The 19227-nt window shown below is 40.0% G+C and overlaps 1 protein-coding gene across 2 annotated transcripts in view; it reads left to right on the forward strand.

Annotated features, from left to right (window-relative positions):
• The window catches only part of adamtsl5 (ADAMTS like 5), a 45159-nt gene that overhangs the window by 12877 nt on the left and 13055 nt on the right, over positions 1-19227 (forward strand). For both annotated transcript variants that reach the window (XM_060911331.1, XM_060911332.1), the window contains exons 4-7: positions 753-898; positions 1101-1161; positions 6395-6500; positions 6605-6732. In XM_060911331.1, the coding sequence (XP_060767314.1) occupies positions 753-898; positions 1101-1161; positions 6395-6500; positions 6605-6732 (441 nt within the window). The remainder of the gene's footprint in view (positions 1-752; positions 899-1100; positions 1162-6394; positions 6501-6604; positions 6733-19227) is intronic.

Consider the following 19227-nt stretch of genomic DNA (forward strand, 5'->3'; position numbering starts at 1 on the left):
CCAGATAATTTAAGCTGCGCTTGTGGTCTGTGAAGTTCCACATTGACTACAGTGTCCTGCTTAAGACATTTAAAGACTGAAATGGTTTATCTTTTGTGTATCTTGCTAATCTCTTGATGTCATACAGCCCATTTCAAGCATTTTGCTCAGCTGAGGTGGATGTACTGTTAATCCTGATGATTAATCATTCAAAAATTACCCATAAAATGTGCAATAATGTTCCAGACTCTACTAGTGTCTTTAAATACAGATTAAAATGCAGTTGTTTATCCTGACCTATTCATAGTTCTTTGGACTTTTTATCTTGGTAAATATAGTTTTCATGATTTGTATTAATACTCAGAGTTGTTTTTTTTTGTTGTTTTTTTTTGGGGGGGGAGTCCCCACTAATTTAGTCTTGGCCAATTCCTACTCACCAGCCAGCTCTTTTATATCATATAACAGCTATCAACCAGAGAGGGTGAAGGAAACCTATGAGACACGTGAAGCCAGCCAACTACATCTTTTCAAACTGTTGCTGATGCTGCATCACAGGGCAGTGTAACATTCTCATGGGAAAGTGCAGTCTGCCCTCTTCCACATACATTGATTGGCTAGAGTCACTGTGATCGACAGGAGAGAGAGTATGTCCCCTCTCCCACCCAAAAAGCACAGACAGTGTATGCAGATTGTGCATTATGTTTGAGCCACAGTTCAGGTCTTTACTGATTCACCCAACTCTTATACCCAACACTGGTGTTTCTGTTTGACAGACTCAGGGCAGCCGCGTTGGCCGTTCATCTCGAGTGCCTCGGCAGCTGTTTTACAAGAACGAATGGGCTTCATGGGGGGTTTGGTCAGAGTGCTCTCGCTCTTGTGGAGGAGGAGCATCAATCCGCCGACGGACCTGCATCTACAGGTACAGCGCTGGTGTCACAAGGTTTTGTCTTAAAAAAAAAAAAAAAAAGATAAAATAATCACAGATCTGTCCAAGTGGCAGTGTTTTAATTTAATTACAAATTATAAAGAAGCAATAGTTGGATATAAATAATGCAACATAATAGGACATGTTGCATTGAGTGTTTCATATTAAAACAGAATTTTATGTTGGTCTTCTTCAGGAATCCAGTTGGAGGACCATGTTTGGGAGATCCCAGGCAGTATAAGATCTGCAACACTAAGGTTCAGAAAATGTTCAGCTCAAGAAACTTGAGTAATTGGTGTATTACCTCATTGTGCAATTATCTCACAGGCTGTTAGCTCTTAACCAGCAAAGCACATTTCCTACTGTAAAGTGACAGGCGAGAAGAATGCATTTAAATATTCCATTCCGGTTCCACTGAAATACATCAATGCACTGATTGTCAAAAGGCAGCTGTTGTTATACCCCCAGTCCAAAGGAGAGAGGGGTAAACTCTTTTTTTACCTCTGTCTGCCCATCCATCTGTATCTCCATATTTCCGTCCATCTGAAACACCCTTTTTCTCAGCAATCACAAATCACAGCCACTTGGTACCAAACTTCAGCTTGGGGTTCTATACCGTGTATACCGTTTTCAGGTCTATCGCACATCGACTTCCTGTTTACCAACTGAATGTATTTACGAAACATATAGCGTGGATTTACAAAATTTTCGTAACACTTTTCTCAGCAAATACAAATCACAACTGCTTGATATTTGGTACCGAGCTTCAGCTTGGGGTTCTATACCGTTTGTACCATTTTCAGATCTGTTGCACATCGACTTCCTGTTTACCGACTGAATCTATTTCCGAAACATATAGCGTGGATTTACAAAATTTTTGTAACACTTTTCTCAGCAACTACAAATCACAACTGCTTGATATTTGGTACCGAGCTTCAGCTTGGGGTTCTATACTGTACAGCAGGGGTCTTCAATCCTATCCGCAAAGGGCCGGTGTAGCTGCAGGCTTTCATTACAGCCAAATTGGAGGCTCACTTGATTGTTGATTGGAGATGAGGGTGAAATGATTAAACAAGTGAAATCAGGTGTAGCTCCTGCTTGGTTGGAATGAAAGCCTGCAGCCACACTGGCCCTTTGCGGATAGGATTGAAGACCCCTGCTGTACAGTTTTCAGGTCTGTCACACATCGACTTCCTGTTTACCGACTGAATGTATTTACGAAACATACAGGGTGGATTTTGATGCCATTTCAAGAAACAAAATGCTCTTTCAAAATGACAGTTTAGCAGGATGCTATTTGAAATCCCTGGGGAGAGACACTGCTCTTTACTTACTCGTTTCAGGGTTAATTATTTGTTGAAGTCAACATTCATAATAAGTGTCTTATTCTTTCGATTGCTTGCATTCTGATATAAGCGGGAGCGGGGGGATACGTAAGTGAGCAGTAGCTCACAGTTGTTCTTGTTTATTGATTTAAGTCCCGCTGTATATTGATAAAATATGACATAATCATGAAAACACTATCTTTATTATCCTCACCTTTATTTCTGGCCCAGAGCCAATTTTGCAGCCAGGTTTAATAAACTAGCTCCTTATCTGCCTAACATGATCTTTCCGAAAAAACCTAATCAAGTTTAGAAAATTAATAAAAATTAGTGCTGTCAAAAATGTCGCGTTATTATCGCGTTAACTTGACTCAATTTTAACGGCGATAATTTTTTTATCGCGAGATTAACGCTCTGTGACATGATGTAGGTTTTTCATAAGCTTTTGAAACTGCCAGGAACTTGGAACAGAGACTTTGCTTAGAAAAACGATAGCAGCTAGACTGTAATGCCACGCCCCGCACAGCCAGAGTCCTCTGCCCTCCCCCCAAAGAACCAGCGCGGGCAGGGCGCGCTAGCCCCGCGCCTCGGGACGAAGAGCCACGGTGCTCGGCTTGGGTTTCGTTTTCCCATCGGCGGCTCCAGCCCGACTTTGCAGTGGCTGTGACAAGACGTGTTATGCTCTGCAATAAAAAAAAAAAAAACATTGGTACAAAGCAAGCCCATTCACTTTTTTATGCTGATAAGAGAATTACAATGGTTTTTCATGTGACAAAAATGTGCGATTAAATTGCGTTTAATCGCAAGTTAACTATGACAGTCGCGACATTAATCGCGGTTAAATATTTTAATCGCTTGACAGCACTAATATTTACATTTTCTTACAATAGAGATCTCAAAGTATGTTCTAGGCATGTGACTTCGGTCTTGCTCAAAAAGTTTGGTTTGTTTAAAATCATTTTTGGCTGTTCACCAGAATTCAGCCATCTGATGGGTTTTCCCAGACCGCCACACAAATGGATAAAACCTTGTAAAGCAAAGTTAATCAATAGGCCACAGATTTCATTTTAAAGGTGCTTTTGAAAGTAGCAATTTAGCACAGCTGATCTAGCTTTCTCTCACAGCTATTTTAGCACAAGTTGCAACATTATCATAATCATTGATGAAAATAATTAATCTATAATAATTCAGCTCCAGAATCGTAACTTGGCTGAACCTATGCGTTATGCTATGCCTCTGTTGTGGATGATTTCGATGTGTGTAGCTTATTTTGTATCAATTGTGGTATCAACCAAATTAACAATTCTGTATAGAAACCAGAGGTGGACAAAGTACCCAACTTCATTACTTAAGTCAAAGTACAGATCCCACTGGTCAAATGTTACTCCGATACAAGTGAAAGTTGTCCAGTCAAATTTTTACTTAAGTTAAAGTACTGAAGTACTTGCTTTTAAAAATACTTAAGTATTAAAAGGACATTTTCTGTCAACGCATTGTTGTATTATTGCCACAACGCTTACAAAACCCCGAATGCCTCTGAAGCAACCGACTGGATTTACAAAATGAACGCACGCTGTGCCATCATGGTGGTTCAATGTTAAGCTAGCTAGTCAGTGAAACTCCACCTGACATGCTAGCAAATTCTTTTCAAACTCAGTCATACTGGGTAGCTAATGTTACTAGAAAAGAAAGATTTCTACATTCTGTTTATTTGGCAAGATTATACTAAAACATTTCTGAAAGGACTTCAGATAAGTTAACGTTATTTATGTTAGCGTAACTCCGTTTTTACATGCTAGCTAACAGTGTCCAAGGTAACTAGCTATGTGTTAACGTTGGCCGTGGACAATACAATGGCAACTTGGTGGGTAAATCCATAGAAAGTCATTTGACTAACCAGACTGCATAGCTATTGCAATGTTATCGCTAGCTCTTTAAGCACAGGCAACTTCATTGCAAGCTTTCTCTTGGAATAAAACGTTTATATACCTCAATATGCTTCTGCAGGTTGGATGGTGAGTTTTTATAGGCCGTGATGTGGCTCGTTTTAGGCAAACAAAGCAAACATTTAAAATTAAACAAATCTTTAATACTTTCAGAAAACTGAAGCATGGGTTCTAGGTATGGCCATGGGTGCGTGTGCGTTCTCCAGAAGAACCCCATCCTTCCATTCTGCCATCAACTGATCTTGTTCAAATAATGCTGCGGAGAAATCATTGAACTTGATTTTATCCAGTCTATGGATGTGACGTGACCCTAGTGATTATTGATCGGCTGTCTCAGTGTCACCTGCGCAAAAACCAATCACGTTTTAGAAAAGAAAAAAACATCCACTTTCAAAGCTGCTTTATAGTAATGAGTAACGAGTACCTTGATAGAAATGTAATGGAGTAAAAAGTATGATATTTGTCTTTCGAATGTAGTGAAGTTAAAGTCATAAGTTTCCAGAAAAAATAATACTCAAGCAAAGTACAGATACTCAAAAAGTGTACTTAAGTACAGTACTCAAGTAAATGTACTTCGTTACTGTCCACTTCTGATAGAAATAGGCTTTGAGATGATAAAGTTTTAAAGTGCTGATGACACGTTTTTGACATCTTTGGCGATGTATTATAACATAAAAAGTAATTCCCGATGATCCATATATTAATTCAAGAAGGCGCCTATTTTACAAGTTATGATAAAAAACGCGGCTATCTGGGCAAATTTGACAGGGCTGCAGCACCCAGGAGACGAAAGAGGAGGAGGAGCTGTATGACGTCAGCGAAAGAACCTTCCTCCTAACTTACCAGTTTGTTGTTGATGCGGCAGGTGTTCAGTTTATAATTATTAGTATTTTTATTATACATTATATATATATATATATATATATATATATATATATATATATATATATATAGTTATTATGCCTTCGCGTTGTGTTGCCGGCTTTTGCTCCAAAACCCACAAGGATGGGGTAAGTTTATTCAAGTTTCCCAGAGATCCCGAGCTGCATGCGAAGTGGGTGAAGCAAGTCAGGCGCACTCGTGACAAGTGAGAGCCCTCACCAACATCCGTCCTGTGCTCTGAACACTTCGATTTGGATTGTATTGACACCCTTCCCAGCTTAAAAGAATCTCTTGGGTGTTCAGTTCAGCACAAACGTGTGTTACTACCATCAGCAGTGCCTACACAGTGTTGCCAGATTGGGAGGTTTCCCGCCCAGTTGGGCGGTTTCAAGTGTATTTTGGTGGGTTTTGAACATATTTTGGGCTGGAAAACGTCAGCAGTATCTGTTGCCAGATACTGCTGAAGTTTTCCAGCCCAAAATATGTTCAAAACCCACCAAAATGCACTTAAAACCGCCCAACTGGGCGGGAAACCTCCCAATCTGGCAACACTGCCAGTATTCCAGAGGGGGTCTACTAGTAGCTATGCCGGATCCAAAGACAGTCCTCCTGTCAGAACATGTGTTGTGAAACGACATAAGATAAAGGTATGTAGAGCTTTAGATTCTACATGATAATCATAAATGTAATCATAAAGTCGGCGTGATATCAGTCATGTATTTGCTTGTGAAAGCTTGCGGCTTTCATGTAACTGCCGCCTAGCAACGAGAGGCAAAGGGTAAAGAGGGTAGGCTATCATAGATTCTATTCGGAAGAGATCAACACAATTCTAGACTCCCAGAAGAGGAAGAGCTAGCACTAGAGAGTTCACCGGCGTTTTCATGCGCCATTTCCATTGAGTAGAACCAGAGTAGAACAGCCAGTGAACCGCAGCGTGTTCTTCCGCTGACGTCACAACATGGCCGCGAGCCACGGACCCAGTTTTCTTGCACTGTGCAATTAAAATTTGGATATTCGCGTAACAACAGCTTCTTTTCACGTAATTATAACAGAAATCTAACATGTTTGCCATGTTGTATAGTTTATTTAATAAATTGCATAGAGTCATGTTCGTGTCATCAGCCCTTTAAAGTTGTCCTCTGTGTTCTTACAAATCAGAGCCTGTGTGTCCTTTATTATGACATCTGTGTGCAGGGTGACTTGGTATGAAGGATGCAGAGACTGTTGATAAAGCAGAGCTGAGGTAGTTCCTGAGCAAGTACAGACAGGCAGGCTGTATGTGTGTGTGTATATGTGTTGCCCCTAGCTTTCTTACACCTCTGGTTCTTCTCAATCAGGGGTGTCTTCCTGGATCTCTCGACTTCCGAGAACTGCAATGCAAAGCTTTTGATGACAAGCCCCTGGTTGCTGGGAGCAGTTACCAGTGGACTACTTTTCATGGAGGTCAGTGAGACATGTGTGAAAATGTGTGTGTTGTGTGCATTTTCCCTTCGAGCTGGACTTAAGCTGACCTCCTCAGTGTACTTTGGTTTGTCCTTGTGTCCCAGGTTCTGACCCCTGTGAGCTCAGCTGTTTGGCCCTGGGTCACAATTTCTACTACAACTTCGGGAGGGTCCTGGATGGCACACCCTGCCCAGCCGAGCCTGGGGCTATATGTGTGAATGGGAAATGTTTGGTGAGGAACAACCTGCATCTTAATACAGTACATCTTTCTTGTTTCCTTCTTCTCTTCCCCTTTCCTTTTCTCTCTTTGGTAATGCAGAATCATTTGCAGCCTGTTTTATGAGTGACAGACCCAGACCAGAGATTAACTTGAGGTTTAGCAGCTGTACCATGTGGAAAGTCTCAGCTTTTCATGTTTCACCCACTTAATCTCTGAAACATAACATTTTCATACTCATGAGATAAATTAAGCTGAACACATGAAGGAAAAAATTATTTTAATTCGGTTTCAGTGGTGTTACACTTTTAGTAAAACATTTTAAATGGTTCGGTCTTCCTCCACTAGCTCAGAACTGGTCCATGTGGAGAACCATTTTAAAGGAACAGTCCACCGTACTTCCATAATGAAATATGCTCTTATCTGAATTGAGACGAGCTGCTCCGTACCTCTCCGAGCTTTGCGCGACCTCCCAGTCAGTCAGACGCAGTCAGACGCGCTGTCACTCCTGTTAGCAATGTAGCTAGGCTCAGCATGGCCAATGGTATTTTTTGGGGCTGTAGTTAGATGCGACCAAACTCTTCCGCGTTTTTCCTGTTTACATAGGTTTATATGATCAGTGATATGAAACAAGTTCAGTTACACAAATTGAAACGTAGCGATTTTCTATGCTATGGAAAGTCCGCACTATAATGACAGGCGTACTAACACCTTCTGCGCGCTTCGGCAGCGCATTGATATCTGAGCTCCGTATCAATGCGCTGCCGAAGCGTGCAGAAGGTGTTAGTACGCCTGTCATTATAGTGCGGACTTTCCATAGCATAGAAAATCGCTACGTTTCAATTTGTGTAACTGAACTTGTTTCATATCACTGGTCATATAAACCTATGTAAACAGGAAAAACGCGGAAGAGTGTGGTCGCATCTAACTACAGCCCAAAAAAATACCATTGGCCATGCTGAGCCTAGCTACATTGCTAACAGGAGTGACAGCGCGTCTGACTGCGTCTGACTGACTGGGAGGTCGCGCAAAGCTCGGAGAGGTACGGAGCAGCTCGTCTCAATTCAGATAAGAGCATATTTCATTATGGAAGTACGGTGGACTGTTCCTTTAAAGCATACTTCAGGTGTTAAAAAATAAATTTAAAGGTCGTGTGCACGAAGCCAAAGCTGCAAGTCACAGTGCGGCTCCTCAAGCAGACACCAAGTTTACGTTTCACTTTTTAAAAAAAAAGTATAGCTGTATGTCTAAAGGTTTAAAACATTACCAAATAAAGTTTGACCAAAATCGGGCTTTCCTGCCTGTAACATACTTTGACACCTCAACATATAGCTGTGTGCTGTAGACATGAGGGCATAAGTTTAAACAATTCAGTTTAAAATCACGCACAGGCTATCAAAATGTCCGTGATGCTCCTGTGTTGCAGTCGATATGTTTATGATGATATCTTTAAAGAAAAATAAATCTCCATTTCCACTTTTTAGGTAACCATTTTAAGAAGAAGAACAACAACAACTTTATTTATCACATGTACACTGAAGCACTGTGAAATTCATCCTCTGCATTTAACCCTTCTGAAGCAGTGAACCCACACACATGCGCGCACACACACATGTACCCAGAGCAGTGGGCAGCTATGCTACGGCGCCTGGGGAGCAGTTGGGAGTTAGGTGCCTTGCTCAAGGGCATTTCAGCCAGAGCAAACCCATGCAGACACGGGGAGAACATGCAAACTCCTCACAGAAAGGCCTCCGTCAGCCGCTGGGCTCAAACCCAGAACCTTGTTGCTGTCAGGCAACAGTGCTCACCACTGCACTACTGTGCCGCCCCTATAACTTTATTGTGGTTGAGTTACACGCAAAAGAGAAATGCATACACAGTATTTCAGTTCAGGAAAACCTGGAGTTTTCAGAATTATATTAAGTAGAAAATTTAAAATGTTGTGATCGGAAGGGTTTTTCCAGGCTAACACGCATTCATGGAAGCAGATGCACAAAAGCCAGTCCTATGCTTGGGGATCCACCTAATGACAGATGGGTGTGCAGGTGGAAGTAAGTAAGAGATTACAGGAATGTGATAGTGACTAAAATCCTTTTTTTATCCCCCACCCAAACAAAGTTTGGTGGGGGGGTATAGAAACCGGTTCCGTCCATCTGGTTACATTTTCATTTCTGGGCCATATCTTTAAAACTACTGAAGATATCTTCATGAAACTTTGCATACATATCAAACAACATGTGAACTGGTGCCTTTTGCCATTTTCAATTTTTGGAAAAAAAAAAAAAAGATTTTTCAAATTTTTACATAAAAAATAGATTTTGACTTAGTTTCTAAGAGCAATGTTCGTTTCCGGAGCATATATCCAAAACTATTCATGATACAGATTTAAAACTTGGTATACATGTTAACAAGGTGATATAGATGTGCCTTTTCATACTAAGACATTTGAGAAATTTGAATATTTCATGTTTCCATGGAAACAATTTCAGACTTAGTCTCTCAGGTTAGTCTTAGGGTTAGGTTTTGTTTCCGGAGCAGAACTTGAAAACTATGAGTGGTCTGGTCTTGAAACTTAGTATGTGTGTTGATTACGTAATGTATATGTGCCTTTTGATACTAAGAAATGTGAGAAATTGTAATTTTTAGCTCACCTGAACCAAAGGTCCGGTGGGCTTATGCCATGGGCTGCTGAGGTCAGTGTAAAAAGGTAGGGTTGGTTTCCTGCAGCAGAACTTGAAAAATGCGACAAATAATATCTTGAAACTTGGTATATAGTTGGTATACAGGGCGGGAGATATAGATGACTCTGTCTTCTTGTTGTTATATATTTACAAACGGGACTTTTAAAAAAAAAATAATAATAAAATAAAACTTTGTAGTATTTCCCTGGGGTGCGTGGAACACTGAAGCACAGGCAGGCGGGAAATCATGTTTAACACAGTCCTTTTTATTCTTAGATTTGCTTTCCAGCTTAATGTTCTGTCTTTACACACATATACGCACACCAGCTCTGGTTGGGAGAGACCATCTCCTCTGTCTCTCTCCCTCCTTTTCACTGGTCTGTCATCACTGTTGAAGACACACACACACATCACTTGATAACAGGTGTGCTTACTTTACCACTCACCATTCCCCGGCCCCGCCCTCCATTCACAAACCAATGCTTGACCACGCCCCTGCTGCCACAAACTTGTTAAAGGAAAATTCCAGAATTTTTTAACCTAGGCCCTATTTTCTCATCTCTTTAAGTCCAAATATTTACTAGGGACAAAAATTATTGAAATCAGTATTGAGTTAGAACACTATAACTGGCAACCGCAAAATGGCTATACAACGTAATCCTACAGGGCAAACATCTGCATCAAAGTAAACTGCTTGTTTTGGCCACTGACAGGTTCATAATGTTATTATAAACGTCTGACAACATGGAACGGATCCCTACAGAGATACACCTGTGTCTGTTTATGCCCAGGTCAGACGGCAGGCTACAACTAGTTTTCAACTACTTGCAAAGTCGTAGGTAGATGCAAGACTGGTCTTGCGCTAACGCACAATGACGCAGATAACGGCAGAGTGTTGCAGAGGGTCTTTAGTAGAGGCAGGGTGATGCAAGTGGATCACAATCTGTTCGCATTTTAGCTCCGATTCACTTCCAATCGGTGCAAATAACAGGTTGACGCATGTAGAGGCAGGCGGTCATGCAACGCTTGAGCAACCAATCGCAGGTTGAAGCAGGCAGTGGCAGCTAGACGCAGGCTGATGCAGGGGATGACAAGTCTTTAGCGATGGCTGCGATGCATCACAGGTAGACGCAGACTGCACCCGCAAATAGTTTATAACGACCTGCGAGCAGTCTTATGGCCTTATATTTTTTAAAGGTTTTCTGTGCGCTGCGTCAGCCTGCGTCTAGCTGCGTCTGCTTCCGACTGGTTGATTCAGCTTAAAAACACTGCGTCTTGCAACACGTCTGACCACAACGAAGGATCTGATGCAAAACATCGCAGCATGCGCAAATCACAGGTTGCAGCATGCGTCTTTCTGCCATCTGACCTGGGCATTACCTCAGTAACTATAAAGAAAGTGTAGAAAATGACTGTTTCTACACTCATTGTTTTACTTTTCACTTCTACTGGTCTCTGACGCAGCGCCCCATTCAGTGCCAGTAGTTGATTATTACGTGAGGGCTGTTTTCTGATGTCTACAAAAGTGATCCGTTCCATGTTGTCAGACACTTATAATAATATTATGAGCCTGTCAGTGGCCAAAAATCATTTACTTTGACACGGATGATTGCCCTGTAGAATTGCATTGTACAGCTGTTTTGCGGTTGCCGGTTATCGTGTTTTAACTCAATACTGGACTGATTTCAATCGCTTTTGTCCCTAGTAAATATTTGAACCTAAATAGAGCCTGGGTTAAAAAAAATCCCAGTGTTTTCCTATAAAATGAGCTGGGACAAATTTCTCAAACATTGTAATCTGAGATAATCGAAATTGGTCGAGTGTATTCAGTATGAGACTTGTATTACCATTTAACAATAATTAGAGAAATTGAGCTGAGCATGTTAATGAAAAATGAATGTTGTATTTAACATTTTAGGCAAAAATTTCATGTAATTTTTCCTTTCTAATTTAGAGAACCTCTGGAGAAGCTGATCACTCTTAATGCTCTGTTTTGTAATTAAATATCAGATTTTTTAAAAATTACATTTTCATGTTAATTAGGAAAAATAATCACATGAAGAAGGAAAATGTATATACACACACACACACACACACACACACACACACACACACACACACACATATATATATACTCACACACAGTTAGGTCCATATATATTTGGACACTGACACAAATTTTGTTTTTTTTTACCTGTTTACTGACACATATTCAGGTTATAGTTATATAATGGACATGGACATAAAGTCCATACTTTCAGCTTTCATTTGAGGGTATCCACGTTAAAATTGGATGAAGGGTTTAGGAGTTTCAGCTCCTTAACATGTGCCACCCTGTTTTTAAAGGGACCAAAAGTAATTGGACAATTGACTCAAAGGCTATTTCATGGGCAGGTGTGGGCAATTCCTTCGTTATGTCATTCTCAATTAAGCAGATAAAAGGCCTGGAGTTGATTTGAGGTGTGGTGCTTGCATTTGGAAGATTTTGCTGTGAAGAAAACATGCGGTCAAAGGAGCTCTCCATGCAGGTGAAACAAGCCATCCTTAAGCTGCGAAAACAGAAAAAACCCATCCGAGAAATTGCTACAATATTAGGAGTGGCAAGATCTACAGTTTGGTACATCCTGAGAAAGAAAGAAAGCACTGGTGAACTCATCAATGCAAAAAGACCTGGACACCCACAGACGACAACAGTGGTGGATGATCGCAGAATAATTTCCATGGTGAAGAGAAACCCCTTCACAACAGCCAACCAAGTGAACACCACTCTCCAGGAGGTAGGCATATCAATATCCAAATCTACCATAAAGAGAAGACCGCATGAAAGTAAATACAGAGGGTTCACTGCACGGTGCAAGCCACTCATAAGCCTCAAGAATAAAAAGGCTAGATTGGACTTTGCTAAAAAACATCTAAAAAAGCCAGCACAGTTCTGGAAGAACATTCTTTGGACAGATGAAACCAAGATCAACCTCTACCAGAATGATGGAAAGAAAAAAAGTATGGCGAAGGCGTGGTACAGCTCATGATCCAAAGCATACCACATCATCTGTAAAACACGGCGGAGGCAGTGTGATAGCTTGGGCATGCATGGCTGCCAGTGGCACTGGGTCACTAGTGTTTATTGATGATGTGACACAGGACAGAAGCAGCCGGATGAATTCTGAGGTATTCAGAGACGTACTGTGTGCTCAAATCCAGCCAAACTGATTGGTCAGCGTTTCATAATACAGATGGACAATGACCCAAAACATAAAGCCAAAGCAACCCAGGAGTTTATTAAAGCAAAGAAGTGGAATATTCTTGAATGGCCAAGTCAGTCACCTGATCTCAACCCAATTGAGCATGCATTTCACTTGTTAAAGACTAAACTTCAGACAGAAAGGCCCACAAACAAACAGCAACTGAAAACCGCTGCAGTAAAGGCCTGGCAGAGCATTAAAAAGGAGGAAACACAGCGTCTGGTGATGTCCATGAGTTCAAGACTTCAGGCAGTCATTGCCAACAAAGGGTTTTCAACCAAGTATTAGAAATGAACATTTTATTTACAATTATTTAATTTGTCCAATTACTTTTGAACCCCTGAAATGAAGGGATTGTGTTTAAAAAATGCTTTAGTTCCTCACATTTTTATGCAATCATTTTGTTCAACCCACTGAATTAAAGCTGAAAGTCTGAACTTCAACTGCATCTGAATTGTTTTGTTCAAAATTCATTGTGGTAATGTACAGAACCAAAATTAGAAAAATGTTGTCTCTGTCCAAATATTTATGGACCTAACTGTATGCTTCCAGGTTTTTTTTCCATTTATACTTCACCTCTACTAACCCCTCAAAGTGTCCCGTGTGGAGGACATTTCTTCTCACCAGAACCCCATCACTCTTAATGCTCTGTCTCTGACATATTTTCTCACTTACGCCACAATTCAAGTGTTTAAAGTTTTAAATTCCTTTTGCGTGAATGAGACCAAAGCTCTAAGTCATAGCAGACCTTACAATCAGTTTCTGCTTTTTCAGAAAGACACTTAGTCTAAAGAGTCCTTGAGATGGCATGTTTTATATCCTTGTGAAGGTGAATTTATGATCTGTTAGAGGAGAAGTGTGTGAGAGTTTTGAGGGTCACAGGCAGTTGGAGGACGGACTAAAGGAGAAGCAGGTGGTCTAATGGTGAAAGATAGGTTGAGTCCAGATTAGAGTGTGAAAAAACTGAGTGCACCTTGAAATATACTTAAGGTATACACAGTATGTTTCTAATCACTGGGCTGAGATAACAGTGAGAGAGGTTATTTTTTAAATCCGTGTGTGTGTGTGGTGTAAGAATGAGATAAGAAAAAGGACTGAAAGAGCAGCTTTCTGACCACAAAGTTCTCGCTCACTTTATACACAAGTGTGTGACAAGGTTAGTGTGAAACAGAAAGCCAGGTTTAATTATAGCCCACTGGAGTTGCTAGGGAGAGACTGTTTGAATACCTCCCTATGGATTTGATAATCCCCCTCTTCTAATTTTCCTGAGCCCCTCCTCCTGACTTGCCCTCGCTGATCCTGCGCTCCTGTGTGAAGCTTTCTGACGGTGTTTTTCCCAGCCTAGATCGAGTCAGATAGGGATCGAGGTCATGCTGCAGACCGTTTGTTATGGCATGACCATGAAAAAAGCTGCAGCCTTGGACTTTAGACGTGATCAGATGCTTATGGTTTGCTGCAGCAGACTTGAATAGATCCATCCTGATCCTGTTGGTTTTGTTCACGTCTTACCAATGGCTGGTATTGTTTTAAATTTGCCATAAGTCCTTGATATGCTGGACATTTTCTCATTTAGTTCAGGATTCAGGTGTCGAGTATTTTATACTCGTCTGACGTCGCAGTGCGGTTTCTAGAGCAGATCCCAAATTTTAATGCTTACTTTAAAAAAAGTGCATTTGTTTTTATCAAACTGGTGAACCTGACACTGTGAGGTGGCACTGATACCTGCTGTACCACCCTAAAGACCTATTCAAGATGCCAAACAGGAACACACATAGATATTATATAAAGAATAAAGAACCTGTATTTGGAAAACTGCCTCTGGTGGACACAGCCGTGTGCTTCATTTCAATTCACTTATATTTTATTTTATTCTTTCCACATTCACTGGATAGAAGCAATCGTGCACTCTGATTGGCTACTCTATTACTAGGATATCAGCTCATATACCATGAGTAGAGAAAAACAAAATGGCAGAGCATGTTGCTGAACCAACCAAGGATGAAATAAAAATTCTAAAAACCCCAACAAATACAAAAAAAAGCAACAAAACATGGAATAAAAGTATTTGATGGTAAGAATGTATCTTTTTTTATTTTTCAATAATAATAATTATTATTATAGCATTTTTCACAAATTGCTACTGTTATTTTCGCCAGTTTGTTAAGCAGAAATTATTTTGTCAGACGTTTTCAAGTTTTTATTTGTTGATCAAGTTTACTTGATCAATAAATAAAATCAAGTTTATTTATTAATCAAGTTTTTATTTATTGAATTTGCAAAAAATAAACATGCTCTGTTTCTCAAAATCCAGTGAATGTGGAAAGAATAAAACAGTTATTCCACTCAATCTTGTCGTACATGGATTAAAGCCAGCTTAGCGCTACGTACCTCATACTTTCCAACCCTCCCGATTTCGGCGAGAGGCTCCCGATTTTAGTCTCCGTCTCCCGCCTCCCGATCGTATTTGTTAAAAACTGGATAATCTCCCGGTTTTGGGAAATCCCTACCGCCAAGTTAAAAATACTCCCGATTATGTCCAATCAGAATCGTATGAGAAACACTGCTGACGTCAACTGATTTTTAACCAATCAACGAACAGAATGACAGTCACTTCCGTAATGTAGGATTCACCCAGGCTGTCCGACATTTTTTTACAAGCAGTCATTCATCATAGCCACTAAACCCAATACCAAACGGCAAAAATATGAATGCAAATCCCAGGTTGCATGGGAGAATGAATTTCCATGGATAAGCAAATGCTCGACCAACCAGTTACACATTTTAAGGTAAAGGTACCTTAAATCAGAATATAATGGACATTTGAGTGTGAAATTAAACTAGTCTTCAGTTCCATTTCAGAAACAAACTGTACAACTTCTAAAGTGTTTAGTGAAATTTTGCAGGACAGAGAATTTGTTTGAGTGTATTTGAATAGTGCGGTCGTGTCTTAGTGCTATTTTGAATTTATGTTTGAAAGTTTTAAGTGAAAGTTTACAAGTGAATTATCTGGAAAGTGATTGATTTTGATCGAGTTTTGAGGTTTTAAGTGAAATATTACTAGTGAGTGTATTTTGGTCGTACTAAAATTTTGCATTCGAGTGAATTTCTTTGTGGAGGATATTTTGATAGTATGGTAGTATTTATAATGCCGTTTTTAAATTTTGTTTGAAAACTTTTTCAAAGTCTGCAAATGAGCAAATTCCTTTGATGCATTCCGATAGGATTTTGATCGGATTTCTAGTGCTTTTTAAAAATTCTGTTGGAAAGTGTTTAGTGAGAGATGCATTTTAGTCGTACTAAGACAGTGCAGTATTTATTTAATTGAGTTGTTACTATTTTGGTTAAATCATATTAAAATTGTATTTATACATGATATTATAGTTCTCTGTATTTTTACATGAGCTTACAGAAGGAAAACACATTTGATGCAATCCAATAATACTTTCATTCACTGTGACTATTTTAAGAAATTATAAACATTCTTCTAAAACAGGGCTTTTCAAAGTGTGGGGCGCACCCCCCCGGGGGGCGCCAGAGTTCTTCGGGGGGGCGCAACGTGAGAGACAAAATGGATCGATTTTTAGTACCTAAAGCTACGGTGAGTGAGGAGACAGAGTCTGGGCCAAGCAAAAAAACGGAGCCTCCAGGATGTTGCGATTTGCAACTTCAGCGCAAATTCAACCAATCCCCGCGAATTCAGGGCGGTGTTGCAATTATATCCAATCACCGCAACGTTCCCGCAAATTTGACCAATCATTGGCGTCGTCTTGAGGTGACGTCGACAAACTACCTTCCGCCTTACTTCCGTGTGTTCAAGAGAAGCAGCATGCGCGCAGTGTTGCCAGATTGGGAAGTTTCAAGTGCATTTTGGCGGGTTTTGGACTGGAAAATGTCAGCAGTATCTGGCAACACTGAAAGTGTGTTATGTTTACAGTGAAGGACTGTGTGCACTTTATTTTTTTTTACTTAATACAAGAAATTAATGGATGCCAACATTTTTGCCAAAATGGTATTTTATTTTCCATTGTTTAGGCAGCTTCAGCATCATACTGTGAGATTCTGTTCAATCAAATTGCTTTTTTCTTCTATGAAGCCTGAGCCATTTATTTTATTAGTTTATAATTATTGTTTAATTTAGTCTTCAGGAGAGACTGCCTGCACACAGTACTAGTATTAATAGTTTTTTTCTTATATGAAAGCTGAGGCATTTATATTCTATTTTAACGTAACTTCATGTTGTTCTGTGAGGTTCTCTGCACTTTAACTTTAGAACCAACAGGTGCATTTGGATAAATAAAGCCTATTTTTCTGCATTTTTGTAGTCCTGGTAATCTTTTATATTGGTAAAGTTGTTTATAGGACCATTTCTCAGTGTCTTTGTTTTTTTAATCAATAGTTTTTCAGTAATAACTTAATATTTAACATATCACTCAATTTTAATCACAAAAAGAGAAAATCGCAACAATTTCTCACAACTTTCACTTCCTCCCGCAATGTAATCGCAACAAAAAGCTAAAAAACACCGCAACTTTCATCGCAATTTTTTTTGGAAACCCCCCGCAACATCAGACATTTTAGCCCACAACAATCACAAAAAAGGCCCGCGGAATCCTGGGGGACTGGAAAAAGAAGGAAGTATGACTACGATTATTTAAAGTTTGGATTTTCATGGACTGGATCTGAAGATGCTCCACTGCCACAGTGTGTTGTCTGCCAAGAGGTGCTAGCTAACGATGCTAGGAGATGTTTAAAATGTGTAAAACAAGATGTTTTAAAAAGCACAGATGTTTAAAATGTGAAAAAGAAAAAAATAATGTGTACAACAACCATTTTTAAAAAATACGAATGGAACATTAAGTATAGCAACAACAAAAATTGTAAGGGGGGGCGCTGTTGTTTATTTGCTCTCCGAGGGGGGGCTCACTCTCCCACACTTTGAAAACCCCTGTTCTAAAACATCACTTGTGTTATTTTCTGTGGGTCTCTGTATGTATACAATATTCAGGCATGAGATTTTTCAGCTAAAAATCTGATTTAAGACTTCCCTTTCATTGTTGTTATATTAAAATTCAAGACGAGTATTGTTTCAGATTTTTCACTCTGAGCTCTCTCATGCCTGATACATGAATCCCATAACCTATAGTAATTTATAGAACAATATCAACAATTCAAAAACTCTTTAATTGTATAAATTTCAAATGGTTTGCAATTAATTGGGGTCGACTGTTTTTATCGTTTCAACCGCGCACCATACCCTTGTCCAATTGAAAATGTCGTTCACGCACTTTTCTCCCCCATGAGAATTTTGAAAAGTTGGCAAGTATGTATCTGTGAAGAATCTCAGTCATCCAGGTACATAGTAATCTGTGGTTGGTTGAGAGAGCAACTGGACTTGCTTGAAGATTCTTGAAAAAGTTTCGCCTCTCGTCCTAAAGGCTTCCTCGGTTCTGTCTGACTAATAAGGAGTATCCAGTATTTATCTTCTCATGGATCATCATAGAATCCGAATCAGAATGCTGATGGCTGCATTGTAGGTGGCTGATCAAAGATGTCATAGACACCCACCTCTGTTCAATGATGGTCGTTCCAGGTTGACATGTGCTTTCCAATGAAGGTACCGCGCCTTTTAAATTTGATACCTGGTGGGTGCGTAAGTTCCAATAGAATAACTAGAAACAAACAAAGGGAACTCGCACACCTAGATGCCGATATAATAATGCACTTTTGCACTGAGGATGGTCTGATTGTGACCGAAACGTTTGTACTTTTCACTTTGGTAGCACTTTTTGTTTGTTTTAATATGCAATAAAAGTGCATTATTATATCGGCATCTAGGTGTGCGAGTTCCCTTTGTTCGTTCCAGGTTGACAAAAATGAACGATCCTCTCTGGCTAAGATGTCTGCTAGTTTTCTGGAAGTCCTCTCATACTCCCACACCAGTCGAAGGGAACTCATCCCAAAGTGCGTAGAAACATATCTGTGAAGAATCTCAGTCATCTCTGATTAGGATGAGAGGCGAAACGTTTTCAAGAATCTTCAAGCAAGTCCAGTTGCTCTCTTCAACCAACCACAGATTACTATGTACCTGGATGACTGAGATTGTTCACAGATATGTTTCTACGCACTTTGGGATGAGATCCCTTCGACTGGTGCGGGAGTATGAGAGAACTTCCAGAAAACTGGCAGACATCTTAGCCAGAGAGGATCGTTCATTTTTGTCAATCTGGAACGACCATCATTGAACAGAGGTGGGTGTCTATGACATCTTTTATCAGCCACCTACAATACAGCCATCAGCATTCTGATTCGGATTCTATGATGATCCATGAGAGGATAAATACTGGATACTCCCTATTAGTCAGACAGAACCAAGAAAGCCTTTATGATGAGAGGCGAAACGTTTTCAAGAATCTTCAAGCAAGTCCAGTTGCTCTCTTCAGCCAACCACAGTTGGCAAGTATGGTACCTCGTCGGCTATCGCTCATGTACGACTCGTTTTTCATGGAATAACTGTTAAATATTTTATTTTAAATGTATAAATTTATCCCTTGTCCTTTTTTTAGACCTGGAAGATCAACAGAACTGTT

The sequence above is a fragment of the Neoarius graeffei genome, chromosome 27, assembly GCF_027579695.1.
Source record: "Neoarius graeffei isolate fNeoGra1 chromosome 27, fNeoGra1.pri, whole genome shotgun sequence".
NCBI lineage: Eukaryota > Metazoa > Chordata > Actinopteri > Siluriformes > Ariidae > Neoarius > Neoarius graeffei.